This window comes from Myotis yumanensis, unplaced genomic scaffold (assembly GCF_028538775.1).
Source record: "Myotis yumanensis isolate MYYU_CA2020_CCGP unplaced genomic scaffold, mMyoYum1.0.hap1 SCAF_2, whole genome shotgun sequence".
Lineage (NCBI taxonomy): Eukaryota > Metazoa > Chordata > Mammalia > Chiroptera > Vespertilionidae > Myotis > Myotis yumanensis.
Window position 1 is genome coordinate 8,672,916 of NW_027223753.1, and position 16,191 is coordinate 8,689,106.

At 57.5% G+C, this 16,191-nt stretch overlaps 1 protein-coding gene across 3 annotated transcripts in view; it reads left to right on the forward strand.

Annotated features, from left to right (window-relative positions):
• KAZN (kazrin, periplakin interacting protein) overlaps window positions 1–4,968 on the forward strand; it is a 774,836-nt gene extending 769,868 nt beyond the window's left edge. For all 3 annotated transcript variants that reach the window (XM_070404122.1, XM_070404123.1, XM_070404124.1), the window contains one exon: window positions 1,643–4,968. In XM_070404122.1, the coding sequence (XP_070260223.1) occupies window positions 1,643–1,807 (165 nt within the window). In that variant the 3' untranslated portion in view covers window positions 1,808–4,968. The remainder of the gene's footprint in view (window positions 1–1,642) is intronic.
• The last annotated feature ends 11,223 nt before the right edge of the window (window positions 4,969–16,191 follow it).

The following is a 16,191-nucleotide window of genomic DNA, read 5'->3' on the forward strand; positions in this document are numbered from 1 at the left end:
CTGCCGCCTGGGAAGGTCTTTTTGTCGAGGCCAGCGTGGCCCTGCCCAGCTCCCGTGTTGGCCTGTGGGGGCCGCTGGGCCGGGTCACAGGTGCAGCGAGGACAGAGGCCCCGGAAGTGGGCCCCAAGGGACCTGTGTGATGCAGAAGCCCCACGAGGGTTAGGGGAGCGGCTCCACCTGCAGGTCTCAGCCGCCTCAGCGTCACCTGGGCAGCTGCTTTTCATACAAAGTCTGGGACCCACGTGGACTCCTGAAGCAGAGGCCTCTGGGAGCCACTGACTTGGGGTTTGAGCTCCTGTGACCTGGCCAGTCGCAGCAGGGGAGCCTCTGATGTGAGCGAACGTGTGCAGGTTGGAGCTGATCACACACTCAGACCGCACAGTCCTCGGTGGAGGTGGAGGCACAGGGGGCAGAAGCGACGACCCCAAAATTCTTCCATTCGCTCAGTGAACCCTGGGGGGCGCCAACAGCCTTCCAGGCACCTTCCTACCAGTAAACGTGGGGGGAGAAGCATGGATCAATGACCACCTTTCTCCTAAGATGCTCTCAGCCCAGAGCGAGCATTCTCATTAAGGGTGACTCCCCCAAAGGGAGGGAAACTGGTAGGAAAACGCCTCCCTCCTTTTATGTCACTAGCAGAGTGTATCTGCGGTTAATTTCATGGCCGGAGTGTGATGAGGGGAACATGTCTAAAAGGCTTTCTTTACGGGGAGAAAAATGGAAAAAGATAGGATTTACTATCCCTATTTTGTAACTGAGAAAACAGTCTCAGAGAGGGCAAGTGACTTGTCCCAGGTCACACAGCTGGGAAGTGGCAGAGCAGGGATCTGAACCCTAGTGTGAGACTCTCTAAAACCCACATGTTTTCCGTCACGTGAGGCAGCGCTAGAATATTTCTCCTTGACTTGGGAATGAGGTCAGACCCCATGCACATGCTCGGACGGCCTCTCCTCCGTTACGCCTTCCTCCCACTGAGGAGGAAGATGGGAGATTTGTGGCTAGTCAGAAAGACTATATCTTATTCTCACCCGTGATAACCAACTGGTTCCTTCCCGTTGGGAACACAAAGCTCTCTCCTAATGTTAACTCACAAATTCCTCTCAGTCTCCCTGAGCAGTGGAGTATTATTGCTAACTAGAGGCCCGGTGCACATGCACCAGTGGGGTCCCTCGGCCTGGCCTGCGGGATTGGGCTGAAACAGGCTCTCCGACATCCCCTGAGGGGTCCTGGACTGAGAGAAGGCGTAGGCCAGGCCAAGGGACCCCACCGGTGCACAATCAGGGTGCGGAGGGACCGCGGGAAGGCTCCAGGGCATGTCCAGCACATCTCTCTTAGTCTGCAGCACCAAGCTAACCTACTGGTTGGAGCATCTGCCCCCTGGTGGTCAATGCGTGTCATAGTGAGTGGTTGAGCTGCCTTAGCATATCATTAGCATATTATGCTTTGATTGGTTGAATGGCCGACCAGATGACCAGACACTTAGCATATTGGGCTTTTATTATATAGTATAGGAAAAGCACAGAAAGGTCAGGGAAGTTACTCAAGGTCACACAGCAATTAGACTTGGAGACGCCACACGTCCCAGATCTGAAAATTCCATTCCTTTTCTTCCTGGTCCTGTGGCCTCGTGCTCTCTCCTCAGCTGCCCCTGGGGAAGATAGGACGTGGCTTCAGCAGCAAAGAGCCCGATTTCCATGATGACTACGGCTCCCTCCACAATGAAGACTGCGGGGATGAGGACCTCGAGGGCTGGCCAGAGCAGTGCCGCCTGGAGGGCTACAATGGCCTGGAGGTCACCAACGTGTGAGGAGCCGATGCTCGGCCAGACCCGACACAGGGAGTCACCTGGAGGAAGAGGAGCCGGACGCCATCGCCCCTGTACATAGTGCCCGCGGCTGAGGAGGCGCCTCCGTCCCGGGAAAATCCCCACAGCTTCAGATGGGAGCACAGGGAGCCAGGAGGCGCCCGCCGGGGACGTCCCGCTCAGCGGAAGGGCGCTGGCCCCGAGGACCTGTCACATGCTGCCCCTCCATCACCCAGGCTCCACCCCAGAGTGACTGACCGTCAGCCGCTGTCCTGGCTGCCAAGGCGGAAAGGGGCCACGGCGCCCCATCGGGAGGAGCAGGTGGGCTCCACGCAGACATGCGAGCCCCGTGGGGACAGGTCAGCAGGGGACCCTCCAGCCAGCGAGGTGGCAGGAAAGGCTGCCCATGGCCAGCCGAGACGCCACACGGAGGGAGGGCGCGGCCCAGCATCCTCGCCCCCCGTGACTGAGAACCTGGGTTCCCTGGGGGGTCGCTGAGCCCGTCTTGGGAGCAAGCGGAATGGGGGAGTCATTGTCTCTGCCCCGAAAGCCCGGGTCACGGGGGGTGGACGTGCGGGAGAGTAATTGCTCGTCCTCCCAGGAGCAGCTCCCCGGGTGGGCGCAGGTGGATGGTCCGTGCGGGGCGGGGCTGGGCAATGACAGTCCCAGGAAATGCAACATTCTGTCATCGGGTGAAGGGCAGGTGACACAGGATCAGGGATGACGGAGGGAGGCCCGGGACAACTGTGCCCACTGTGGCAGCGGATCCGGGATCAGGGCAGGGAGTGCTCATCGCTACCCCCGCAAACCTTCGCTGTGATGGCTGCCGCCTGCGCAGAGGTGTCCTGGCTGAGATGAGCCTCGCAGAGCCTCGCAGAGCCACGCCGGCGGGATGGCGGCGAGAACCATGGGCCTCTGCCTGACTCGCCTCCGTGTGCTGTGTGGCTTCTCCCGGCGCCTGGCCTCTCTGCGCCTCAGCATCCTCCTCTAACGCTGCTTCCCTGCCCGGGGGGTGCGAGGACTAACACTTGACTAACGTCTGTAACGCACCCCGTAGCCTCTCGGGAGGCAGGTGGGAAGTCGGGGGGTCTAATCCCCCACTTACCACACAGAACGGACATGGACCTGCCCCTCTAACTCACTTATTTCGGAAACAACGTGCAAAAGGAGCACAAGGCATGTGGGATATTTCGACCCTTTAGCACCCCTGATAGGGCTTGAGCGGGGAGGGAGAGAGAGAGAGAGAGAGGCACCCCATAGGCACAGCCCTTGGAAACCAGTTTGATTCCAGGGATCGGCTGGGCTTCCTGGACCCCGACGCTGAGTGACGATCCGGGAAGGTCAGAACGAGCATCCCACTGACACTCGGTTATGGAAGCGGGTCCTCTGTTGGAACCACGATGCCCCACTTCCATCGAAGCCATGTGCCCGAGAGCCCAGGAGGAAAGGGTGTGAATTCCCAACGCTGAGTCAGCCTCGAAGACCTCTCCAACCCAGGGTGGGCGACACAGACCGAGCCCCGAGGAACTGGGGGGTCCCTCCCAGAGCCAGACGGCGCGTCTCCCCCACTGTGACACAAGCACAGCCTCCCTCCCCCGGGGCCAGGTGCCTGGTGGGTGGGCAGGGAGACGCCCTCTCTTGTCGGATGTTTGGCCTCCTCGGGACACAGTTCTGATTCCGGGGCCTGAGGCGTGAAGCTCTGGGACCTGCCCTGGCTTCGCTGAGGGTCCAACCCCAGTGTCTCTGTGACATTCAGCCACACGCGGGCCGGAGCTGCAGAGCCTGCAGCCGGGGCTGGAGAACCAAAGGCCCAGCCACGCTGGTGCCAGGTCACTCCTGAGCCAGCCTCAGCCTGGGTGGCCGGCACCCCAGGACCTGCCTCCAGGGGGCAGCAAAGCAGGAGGCCAGTCGTCCCCCCAGGGTGGGCGGAAGGGCAGGGTGGGGGAAGGCTTGTCAGCAATGAAGCTCGCCTTGTCCATGGCGCACCCCCTTTGCGGACAAGGTGAGCAAGCAGCGGCTTGGGGGTCACCAGCAGGGGTGGCGTTAGTCCGAAAGGCCTGGGGCCACGTGGGCCACTTCACACCCACTTTTTGGTCCAAGATGCCCTGAGCACACACTCGCTCCTCCCCAGGTGCGCGTGGGGAGCTGGCTTTTCAACCCGAGAACAGGTTGACCGATAAACAAGCCTCACAGAGTCCCGTCAGGTGGGCTTTGCGGGAAAATCCTAAATGTCAATCTGCTTGGGGTGGGGGGGGCAAGGGGCGCAGACGGACTCGACAGGAAGACCTGGTGGCTGACTGACAAGGGCTGGCTGAGCGGCCACCTGCACACACGGACCTGCACGTCCTGCCCAAACCGCCTGGGCGGTGGTCTTGGTCCTTGAAGGGTGACCTGGCATCGGGACGCGGAACAACACAACACGCTTCTCTGGGAGGTGCCGCCCCTGCCTGCGGGGCTGGCCCCCTGGACAGGGGTGGTTGGTGCCAGAGGCGGGAGCACCAGGGTGGGCAGAGGGACCCGTGTTCCTCCCGGAGGCTGGGCCAGAGCCACCAGGAGGCACCTGGTTGGCACTCAGCTTTCTGACCCCAGGTGCCCCTGAGAGACCCCTGTGTCCTGGGCTGAGCAGAGCCTTTCTCTGCTGTCAGCGTCGCTGTCACCAGGCCCCAGGCTACAGGGGGCAGGGAGAGGCCATGTGAGACCCTGACCTGATGAAGTGCAGGGAGGAGGGGTCCTTACACAGCCAGGGTGGAGGGGCCTCGGAATAATGCCCCCCAATCCTGAGCTCATTGACTCGGGCTGGGGCTGGCAGCGTGGGGTGACGTGGGCAAGAACAGGCCTGAGTACCCCGGGTCCCTCCACGCTCCAGGGCCAGCTCCCTGTTCCCCCGCCCCCACCCCCATCCTACTTCACCCCCCGCCCATCAAAACCTGTGTCTGGGGCATCAGCACCCTGGGCTGCTCTTCGAGGCTCCCACGGGCTCCTGGCAGTTGAGTGACAGGAAAGACCCCACGGGAAACAGAACCGTGGGAATGGGCCTTCTTGCTGGGGGTTGGCTGGGGAGGGGGGTTTCCCGAGCCTCCCCCACTGGCTGGGGGCTGCTGAGGACTCACCGGGGGAACACCCTCCCCAGAGAGAATGTTAACACTGTAACAATAAACACTACTGCACAGCACTTCCCTGACGAGGCGGCCTTTCTCCACGTCTGTTCTCATTTCATTTTCCCAACAGCCTCTTTGGAAGGAGATTACGAACCCATTGCATCGATGGAGAAACTGAGGTTGGAAAGGCGGAGGGGCCTGCCCAGCTCTAGAAAGCGAGGAAGCCCCGGGGCAGAGACTGGAACACAGTCATCTGCCTCCAGATCCCAGCCGGTCCCTCCCACCCCCTGCCCCCCCCCCCCCCCCCCCACTGCAGTACTGGCCATCCCACCCTCCCCCACCTTCCAGCTAGGACTTACCTTCCGGGTGCAGCACTCAAACGTGGAGCCCAGGGGTGCGCTCTCCTGCTGGGAAAGCTTCCAATGGTGTGGGGGGGGGGGGCGGGGGGGGGAAGATTCTAGGACAGGACACGTGGGATGTCTGTGTTCGCCAGGGACAAGTGACAGAACCCAGCTCAGAGCTGGCCTTAAAATAGGACGGTGGCCAGTCTAGACTCTAGACCAGGCTGGTGGCAGAGAGCCGCACGGTATTTCCGGCATCTCCATCTCTCTCTCCGCTTTGCTTCCCTCTCTGTCGGGTTCATTCCCACACAAGTCGGCCCCATCTGTTGGCAAACTGACCAACAGACACACCACCTCCAGGCTGGCAGCCAGCTTTCCTGCTTCTGCTGCTCCGAGCGAGTGCTCTGGCCTCAACCAATGGACAAAAAGACGCGGGTTAGTGAAGCAGGTGCTTCGAGGAGAACGCACAGCAGGCGGGGGAGCAGGCGCAGGGGGCGTGAGGGGGGCAGGGCCTTGGCTCCTTCCTCTCTGCGGCTCACGGCCCTTACCCCAGGGAATCCAGTGGCACAGTCATCCTGGCCTCACTGAAGGTGGCAACCCCTTTCCCAGAGGCACCCCCTCTAGGTTGCATCGGAGTGTGGGGGTCACGGGTACAGTCTACATTGGAGGGGAAGCAACATACAGGGTCACGGAGACCAATCTCCGAACCCATGTGGGAAGTTCCTCCGAGGCTGCCAAGCTCTGCCACATCCACACGTGCTCTGTAATTGCTGGCTCCCAGTCTTATCTGTTCCAGCTGCTGCAGCAAAGTGCCCTAGACTAGGGGCTCAGAAACACAGGGTCTCACTCCTCGTAGCCCAGGGGGCAGTGCAGGGCCAGGGCGCCAGCATGGCTGGTCTGGGGAGAGCTCTCTCCCACACTCTGGGGGGCGTCTTCTCTCTGTGTCCTCCTGGTGGAAGGGACGGGGGACCTCTCTGGGGTCCTTTCTAAGGGCACTAACTCCATTCATGAGGGCTCCACCCTCATGACCTAATCACCTTCCAAAGCGCCCCCCCCCCCCCCCTGCGAACACCATCACATGGGGATTAGGTTTCAACATGTGAACTTGGGAGGGGGGGCGGGATACAAACATTGAGTCCATAACACTTAACATAGACGTATTTTAAGTTTGGCCCAGGCCTGACATTGCTACCTACTTCTGTGAAACCACAGAAATAGATGTCCATATATATGTACAACCATGTGCCAAGTATATGGACATGCATGTACCAAGTGTACATATAAATATACACACAGCCAAGTGCTTGTCCGTGTGTCCCCAGGACCAGCCACACGCCGGAGGGCAGCAGCGACGTGCTGGGAAGCACTGCTCTGTGGGTCTCCCCCACGGCACACTCAGACCCAGGAGCCAGCCCGCACCCTCCCCAGCTCCGGCGGCACTACGGTGTCCGCTCCCACACACTGCCTCCGACCCCAGTCCCTCCTCACAGCCGGCCGGGCCTGGGATTGTTTAAGCAGCACATACACCTGCTTCCCCAAACACCTGTTCTCTCCGGTTACAGACCCTCAAGCCTTCTCCAGGTCCCTCAGCTCATCGGCTCTTCCTCTCCTATCCCCTTCCTCCTCCTCCTGTTCTCCTCCTCCTCCTGTTCCTCCTCCCCCCTCCTCCTCCTCCTTTTCCTCCTCCTCCTCCTGTTCCTTCTCCCCCTTCTCCTCCTCCTTTTCCTCCTCCTCCTCCTGTTCCTCCTCCCCCCCTCCTCCCTCCTTCTCCTCCTCCTCCTCCTCCCCCTCCCCCTCCTCCTCCTCCTCTGGACATTCCCTTTATAAACATGTCACTGAAATCACACTCAGTGCTCCCAACGGATCTGAGTGCTGGGACTGTTAACATAGGACCCTCTTCCTAAGGGCCAGGCCCTGTGCTACACACGAACTCACTGAGTCCTCAGAGCAACCCCAGCAGACGGGTGCTCTTATCTCCGCTGTACAGAAGTGGGAAGAAGTTAAGACATGGCCCAATGGGTAGTAGTCAAAGTAGGACTTGAACCTAGATATTAGCCACTGTATTGTATCCTTCCCTAACCCGGGCACGACGCTTCTAGTAATACGACCACATACAGCATCAGCTTTTCTAATGAAGTCCACGTCCCACATTGCCTCACTTAACGTGTGGACAGCTGAGTCAGGGTGTTCAAGTCCAGCTTGCATGGGAGTCACTGAAGAAGTCTTGTTAAGAATTCAGATTCCCAGATTCCCAAGCCTAATAATTTAGACTTTGCCGGTAAGGCTTGGAGATGTACATCCTAAAGCTAAAGTGCATATTTCCAGACCTCGGAGGGTCTGGTGCAGCAGTTGTGGAGCGGGGCTGGAGCACACGTATGTTTGAAAACCTCCTTGGGTGACAGCCAGGGCGTGGACCCCTGCCCTCGGATAATCAACTCCAGCGTGGACAGTTCTTGGTCCATTACACCAGGAAGTCCCACCGCTCTCCACTAGATGGCGATGTATGTCCCTCTCAGCCCCAGTCCAGCCCAGCTCAGCTCAGTGAGAAGCAAACCAGCCCAGACCACCCAGGCATCCCTGCCCATGAGGTAGGGCTGCAAGGGGGCAGCCTCCTATGATTCCTGCCCCCTCCCTGTGACCCGAAAAGAGTGGTTCTTCAATGCGGGGAAGATGTCTGTTTCCCTCCAGAAGGCAAGAAACACATCTTCAGGGGGAGAAGCAACATTTGGAAGCTGGCCTCAGGGCAAACTGGAATACCTGTTGACCCACCGAGATTCAAGATTCGCTCCCAGCCAGGAGGCCTGGATCCTGAGCCCAGTACCGGGCTCGAGGGTGACAGGCTGTCCAGCGGGGGGCCAGCGGGGAAATAGGAAGCATCCCACCAACCACGGGGACTTCCTCTGTTGATGCAACTCCAACAGGAGGCTCCAGCTGTTCCCCTTCCAATGAGAGGGCCCAGGCAGGTGGCCTCCAGGAGCCCAATACCTGCCCCCTGCTGGGCGGCAGCTGGGGAGCAGCGGGATACTCGCCAGGGCCATTGTTCCCAGGGAGAGAGGCTATAAAAACAGGACCGTGTGGGCAGCCAGGGGAGTCACACACACAACTGGGACACCTGAAGAATGGCCATAAACTTCACCTGGCCCAGCCACCTGCCTCCTCCTCCTGTTCCTACAGAATAAACGAGCCTTCCTCCTGGCCCCAGGGCAAGGAGGGCCTCTGCCCGTGGGTGCCAGGACACCTCGGGGACAATCAGGCGGCCAGGTGTGGGGTGTGGGGTGTGGAGAGGAGGAGAACATGGGCAAAGAAAGATGTGTGGAAGGACACTGGTGGGCTGATTAGTTGCCCCCCAAAATGCCCCATCCTAATCCCCAGAACCTGTGACTATGTCGGCTGACACGGCAAAGGGGAATTAAGGTTGCTAATCGGCTGATCTTAAATAGGAAGATTACCCCATTTTAGAATTGTCTGGGTGGCATAAAGTCATCATAAGGGGCCTTAAAAGTAGACTGAGGCCCGGCCAGCCTGGCTCAGTGGTTGAGAGTTTACCTGTGAACCAGGAGGTCACGGTTCAATTCCTGGTCAGGGCACATGCCCAGGTTGTGGGCTCGATCCCCAGTGTGGGGCGTGCAGGAGGCAGCCAATTGCTGATTCTCTCGTCATTGACGTTTCTATCTCTTTCTCCCTCTCCCTTCCTTTCTGAAATCAATTATATTTATATATATATATATATACAAATATATACGTATATATGTATATATATATATTTAAAATAGTAGACTGAGGCAGAAGAGGAGAGTGGCAAGAGCTCTAACTATGGAAGAAGGTCAGAGTGATGTTTTGTGAACAAAAAGGCTCAACCACTATTCCTGGCTCTGAAGATGGAGGAAGGGCCACCAGCCACGGCATGTGGGCGCCTCTAGAAGCTGGAAAAGACGGGGAACCAGGTTCTCCCCGGAGCCTCCAGGAGGAGCCTGGCCCTTCTGACCCCTTGACGTTTAGCCCATGGAGACGGCTGTCAGACTGCTCATCTACAGGACTGTCAAGCAGTGCATTTGTGCTGGTTTGTGGCGTTTGTTACAGCGGCCCTGGGAAACGCATACACGGGCAAGGCAGCCGTCAAAGGTCTAGCGCACTGGATCCTCAGCTCAGCCCCGTGGGGCCGATACAAAGGCCTGCATTTCAAGGCTGAGTTTGAGTAACGGGCAAGTTTCACGTGGTGGGGTAAGAGGAGAAGCCGGCATCCAAACCCGTGTTCTTCCTCATGTCCGTGATCTCACAGGGGTGCCCCAGTGTGACAGGCGGGTTCTAACATGGCCCCAACGCCCCACCTCCTGGGAGGAGGCCCGGGCAGCCCTGCCCATCAACATGCCCTCCTCCAGGCCCTCTTCGCCCATCCCCAGGGCTGGGCCTGGCTCCTTTCCACCCTCAGCTCCAGAGCCTCCTTGGCCAGAGGAGTGGCCTGGCAGGGAGCCAGTGCAGGTGCAGAATGAGGCACTCTTCAGGAACCTTCTAGAATTGCCCAAGACAGGAAGAGTCTCCTAACCAGCAGAAGCAGCAGAGGTTCCTGGGACCCTCTTTGTTTCTTCTCCTTTTTAATAAAAATGTGTTTTATTGATTTCAGAGAGGAAGGGAGAAGGATGAGAGAGAATCATTGATCAGCTGCCTCCCGCACACCCCACATTGGGGGTCAAGCCAGCAACCCAGGCGTGTGCCCTGACTGGAATCAGACCATGACCTCCTGGTTCATGGGTCGATACTCAACCACTGAGCCACACCGGCCTGGCCCCTCTGTGTTTCTTGAACAGGCCAGCTCCGGGACCTGGGAGCTGGCGGATGGGGCCTTTCTGTCTCCTGGACAGTGGAGTTATCGGTGGAGCTGTCTGGTCTGACGAGGACATATCCCGGATGAGGAGCCAAGGCTTGCCCGAGGTCGCACAGCTCCTGGGGTCACAGCCAGGACTGGGTCAGGACTGGAGCTAAGAGTGTCTCACTCTTCTTCTTTTTTAAAATAGGTTTTTATTGATTTTGAGAGAGAGGGGAAGGGAGAGGGAGAGAAACATCAATGTGAGAGCGACACATTGACCAGCTGCCTCCTGCACATGCCCTACTGGGGATTGAGCCCACAACCTGGGCATGTGCCCTGACCAGCAATGGAACCGGCAATCTTTTGGTGCATGGGGCAATGCCCAACCCACTGAGCCACACCAGCCAGGGCTGGATCTCACTCTTCTTAATCCCGGAAGGCGGAGCAGCTCTACAACCATTGCTTAAAGAGTAAACCCCCAAAGCAGCAGTGGTCATACTGCGCTCCACAGAACGCCAGAGGGCCCTGCAGCCCTCCAGCAAAGCGAGGAACCGAGAGCCCACTGAGGACTGACCAGGCCACGGCACTCACTCACCTCAGGCCCCGCCCCCCCGGCAGCCCAGCCCCGCTTAGGAGCACCCCCCGAAGAGAACAGGATTCAGCGCCCAGGGGCCTGCCTTCAAGTGGGTCCCACCACTGACCACCTGCATGACCTTGGCCTGGCTGGTAACCCGTCCTCCTCGCCCCACCCGAGAAGGGGACAGGAGTCGCTGTACCTTTCTCTCCCTGGGCTGTCGAGGGTGAGACCCCATAAAGGAGCATCGTGAGCAGCCAGGTTATTTATTTATTTGTTTGTTTGTTTTCAGGACAAAAATCACACAGGGAAGAACAAGTGACAGTTAGCCAGTTGGTGAGCTGGGGGATGAGCTGGGGGCTGGGAATCATGGGGAGTGGGTGTCCACAGTCCCTGGGATGCCGCCTGGAATCTTGGGTTCCCTTCCCGGCTCTGAAGGAACCAAGTGCTTCCTTGAGTCCCCGGGGGTCCCCTGGAGGGGAGTTTAAGAACCAGCTCTCTGGGCCAGGCGTTCCACTGCACAAGGCTGGACGCACGGGATGGTTCGGACAGTGAAGAGCCAGGCCATTTAAATACCGCGTGCGATCCTCACAGCTGAGCTCATCACACACCCTCGAGATGGGAAGTGGTTCCAGCTGGGAGGGGCAGGAGGAGAGAGGGGTTGGGACGCCATTTGGAATGGAAGTCAGTCGTGCTGGGAAGTTCACAGATCCTTTCATCCAACGCGTGTCAAGTGCCTCATCCGGAGGGGACCCAAGCTTGCGGCGGGAAGAAGGTAACAAGCGGAACGAGGTCCCTCCCCTCAAGGGCGTACGTTCTACTGGGAGGCACGCATGCTAGTGGCTTCCGTGAAGAGTAAGGAGAGCTCTCAGGAGGCACCCAAGGCCCAGAAAAGGATGCAACCGAGGGGTGCCCTGGCCTCCGGGGGCTCTCGGGGTGCCTCCTTTATGTGCAGGGAGTGGCAGAGAGCTGCCCCCTTAAACCTGAGTTTGAGAAGATGGTAGGAAGGGGCGGGGGGGGCGTCCATGCAGAGCAGAAAGGGCCCCGTACTGGTGGCTGGAGTCCCTGAGTTCAAGGTCAGCCGTCTCTGATGTTCCATGAGATCCTGGGTATAGAAGCCACAACCTGCCCCGGTCTCGGCTTCTCACCCAGGAATGGAGGCAGCTGGACCAGGCAGCCCTGGCCGTAGGGATTCTAGAAAACACGGTGCGGTGATGATTCGACACTCGGCCCAGCAGTCCCTGAACGTGGCTCAGCGGGGCTGCGTTACCCAGGGAGGCCCTGGAGGCAGCCAGGCCCCTCCCTCAGCTCCGAGGCCTTGCCCCCAGGGACCCCTCTTCAGAAGCCCATCCCGAGTCCTCGTGGCCCTTCCCGAGAAGTGGTGGCCCCAGGGATTATGTTTATGCCACAAGGGAGGTGGGGCTGCTGAGCCACTAGCCCGGCCCAGTGTCTGATCACCACCGCGGGTGTGTCTGCTCAGCTGGGGGTGGACAGCTGGCCCACGGACAGTTGTGCGTGAGGGTCGGTCATTATCGGGACGGCCGCCCCTGCCTGCCCCCTGACAATGTGTTTGTTGCTCACCACCCATTGCCGTACTAATAACATGGACTTGAAGGCAGGAAATGGGAGGAGGGGGAGATAAATGTATGCTGTGCCTAAAACATATGGATGAGCCGGGAGATGTAAATACTGTTTAGCCTCACAGATTCGTTAACCCTGGAACCAGCCTTTATGTCTTCCTGTCTGTCATCTTCGATGAGTTATGTCAGTGGAAAGGGACTCCTGTTGTTCTGCCACTTCCTGCCATGAGATGAACCGGGCAGTCCTTTCGGGCTGGCTTGGGAAAGCACCTGGGTCCGAATAGCGGTGCTGCGGGAAGAAAATGTATTTTGGTCCCCGGTTGCACGCCTACCCGGAAAGCTTTGGGGTGGAACCGGCTGGTTAGGTGTGGCCTGGCCGGCTCCCTCGAGCTCTCTTGAGTCGGGAGCATTCCGTCCGCAGTTGTCCCTGGTCATGCTACTGGGTGAATAAGGACAGAATAACGTGTTCTCCACAGGCAGCCATCCTGTTAGAGACCATATTTGTCTGTAGAACCCCACATGGGGGGGGGGCGGTTCTCAAGTCAAGGCAAGGGGCACGGAAGGAAGGCACCAGGGACTTCACAGGAATGTGAGACTATCAAGCCACCAGCCCGGCCTTTCTAAGGGGGCGGGGCAATTTTAAAGATTCCCAGGCTCATAAAAGAGACATCGGACCAAGTTCCGGCTGCAGAATGGTGAAGGCGGCCGAGAGATTCGTTCTCTCAGCCCGCAGGGGGCCAGGCCAGCAGGTGCACCCGGGCAGGTCACCAGGGCAGGCAGGGCCTGGCCGGCCGGAGGGGCCTTATCTGTTGACTCCGGGGTTCCCTGCAGGTAATGGAAACCAGAGCCTTCATTCAGGGGTCCTCAAGCTAGAAACACCTGGATGGTGGTTAAAACTACAGATGCCAAACCCCAGACACAACGAGCCAAGTGGTTCTTAGAGCTGGAGGCAGTAGGAACACCTGAGAGTATTTAAAACCCGACTGCTGCCCTAATCGGTTTGGCTTAGTACAGTGGTCGGCAAACTGCGACTCGAGAGCCACATGCGGCTCTTTGGCCCCTTGAGTGTGGCTCTTGCACAAAATACCGACTTCTGCGCATGGACCACAAAGTTTCAATCTCATTGTACGTGTGCGCCCACACGTGGTATTTTGTGGAAGAGCCACACTCAAGGGGCCAAAGAGCCGCATGTGGCTTGCGAGCCACAGTTTGCCGACCACTGGTTTAGTAGATAGAGTGTTGGCCTATGGATTGAAGGGTCCCAAGTTCGATTCTGGTCAAGGGCACATGCCCGGGTTGTTGGCCCCATCCCCAGTAGGGGGCATGCAGGAGGCAGCCGATCAATGATTCTCTCTCATCATTCATGTTTCTCTCTCTCCCTCTCCCTTCCTTTCTGAAATCAATAAAAATATATTTAAAAAAAAATAAAAATAATAACAATAAAACCCTACTGTTAGGGTCCCACCCCCAGAGATTCCTATTCAATTGCTCTGAGGTGGGACTCATAGTTACTCTTTAAAAGATTATCTGAAAAAATAAAAGATGATCTGAATACACAGCCACGACTGAACAGACTGCTCTCCTGCAGGCTCCTGCCTACTCCCTGTGGACTGACAGTCAACAAGACCAACTCACTCCTGCCCTTCCTACACCTCACGGTGCGAGGGGAGAGCTCAACAATGAGCAGAGCACCTGGTGACAGGTCTCCAGTAGGGAGGTCAGGGGAGGCCTCCCTGAGGAGGTGGCATTTTTCAGGAGCTGAGACCTAACAGCAAAACTAAGCCTAAGGGCGCGGGGCTCCTGAACTGTATGATTCTGTTTATTTGAAGTTCAAAAATGGGCAAAACTAATTCATGGGGATGAAGGGTACTTTGGGGGTCTTTTTAAAAAATATATATTTTATTGATTTTTTACAGAGAGGAAGGGAGAGGGATAGAGTTAGAAACATTGATCAGCTGTTTCTCTGATCCTACTGGGGATGTTCCCGCAACCAAGGTACATGCCCTTGACTGGAATCAAACCTGGGACCCTTCAGTCCTCAGGCCTACGCTCTATCCACTGAGCCACACCAGTCAGGGCTACTTTGGGGGCCTTGGCAGCCTTCTTGGGTCCTGGGAATGCTCTAGATTTTGAACCAGGTGGTGGCTACACAGGGGTGTACATGGGTAAAATCTCCACGTAAGAGTTTTGTACCTCACTGAATAGGAATAACGCCTCAAGGAAAAAGAAAAAGAAGTACAAGGCCTGGGACCAGAGGAGAGTCCCAGCATAGGCGGCCCTCCATCCCCTCCCCCTCCCCCATGGGGGATTTCCAGGGGCTTGGGTGGCAATTCCCATCACCCTGGCAGCCCACAAGGTCATCGACTCTGAACTCAGCACGTCTGGCCACTGTTTCCTCCTTCTGAGCAGCTGGACAAAGGGCTGATTGGACTCCGGGCACAGCTGATCTGTCTCCAGGCTGCCTGCCCTCCCGTCACCGTCCTCCCCTTTCCCATCACCCTCCTCCCCCTTCCCACTCCCACTCGCCTCCTGAGAGCCAAGGCCGCAGACTGGGCCCCACTTCTGCATCTTTGCCCACCTCCCCCCACAGTGCTCAGTAGTCCCCAGTGAGATGGGGAGGAGCCCAGCCTGGCTCCCCAGTGAGTCCACGGAGCACTCCCAGGTGATTCTGTCTCTGGTGCCAGCCGAGACACTGGAGAGTCCAGGTCAACGGCCAGGACTGTGTCTTTAGCTCTCAAATCATAATTCTGCTGAGACAAGTGACTCGGACGCAAAGAGCAGGGACCACATCACCCCACCCCTTCCGTGACTGTCTCCTTGGGGGGTTTTCTCCAAAAAGAATAAGAGCCTCTTTTTACAGAGCAACGTTTCATGAGCCAGGCAGTGCCTGCTGTATTTTACAGGCACCAACTTGGCCAGGACTCTTACTAACCTCATTTCACAGACAAGGAAGCTGAGGCCCCACAAGGTTAAATGACTCACCCAACGAGCTGTACTCAGTAATGACAGGCCCAGGATTCGAACCCAGGCAGGGCCCTGTGCCTCAGCACCACGCTAGACGACCTCATACATGCACAACTTTAATAACGTGGGCTCTGTGAATGGTGCCTACTACTAGCTAAAAGGCAACATACGGTGAAAAATGGTTGCATTTCCAACAGGAAAATGTAACAATGCCAATTAATACAAATTTTTAAACTTTGAATTACACTGAATTCAAACAAACAAAACAAAACACCACTTCCCCCTTTCTGACTAGTTAGCTCCATTATGCTGTCCAAACCGGGTCCAGAAGCCCGTCCTGAGAAAATCCAAGGGCCTGGGGTGGGTCTGTGTTTTCCTGCGCTGACTCCTTGCTCCCAGACCCCGGTAGGCAGGGGCAGGCAGAGGGCTGGAGGGACAGATGGTGGGGAAGGACTGTTTGGTGCCCGAGTGCTGCAGCGGTTCTCAACCTGTGGGTCGCGACCATCAGAAAACACATATAGCATATTGGATATTTACATGACGATTCATAACAGTAGCAACATTACAGTTATGAAGTAGCAACGAAAATAATTTTATGGTTGGGGGTCACCACAACATGAGGAACTGTATTAAAGGGTCGCAGCATTAGGAAGGTTGAGAACCACTGGTAGAGGGAACAGCTCTCCCGGAGCCCCAGGGACTAGAAACTGGTGGATTCCTAGCAGGGCCCTTGAACATGAGGCAGCCAAGGGAAGCGGGGGAGGACAGGGAGCTGAGCAGAAACCCAGGGCTGCCCTCCAGGCTCTGCACTATAATTGGATTTTCGGAGAAATGGCCTTATCCAGCTTGCAAGGCGAGCTGCTGATTTGCAAATTGACAGCAGGCAGCATCTACCCTCTCCTTAACCGGATTTACCAACTCTGACTCAACCTCTTGTCTCGTCCTTCCACTTTTACCCCCGCTCTTCTCCAGGGAATCCACGTGCGCTGGCGGTCTGGGCTCACAGCCGCCGCGGTTCAAGTGCGG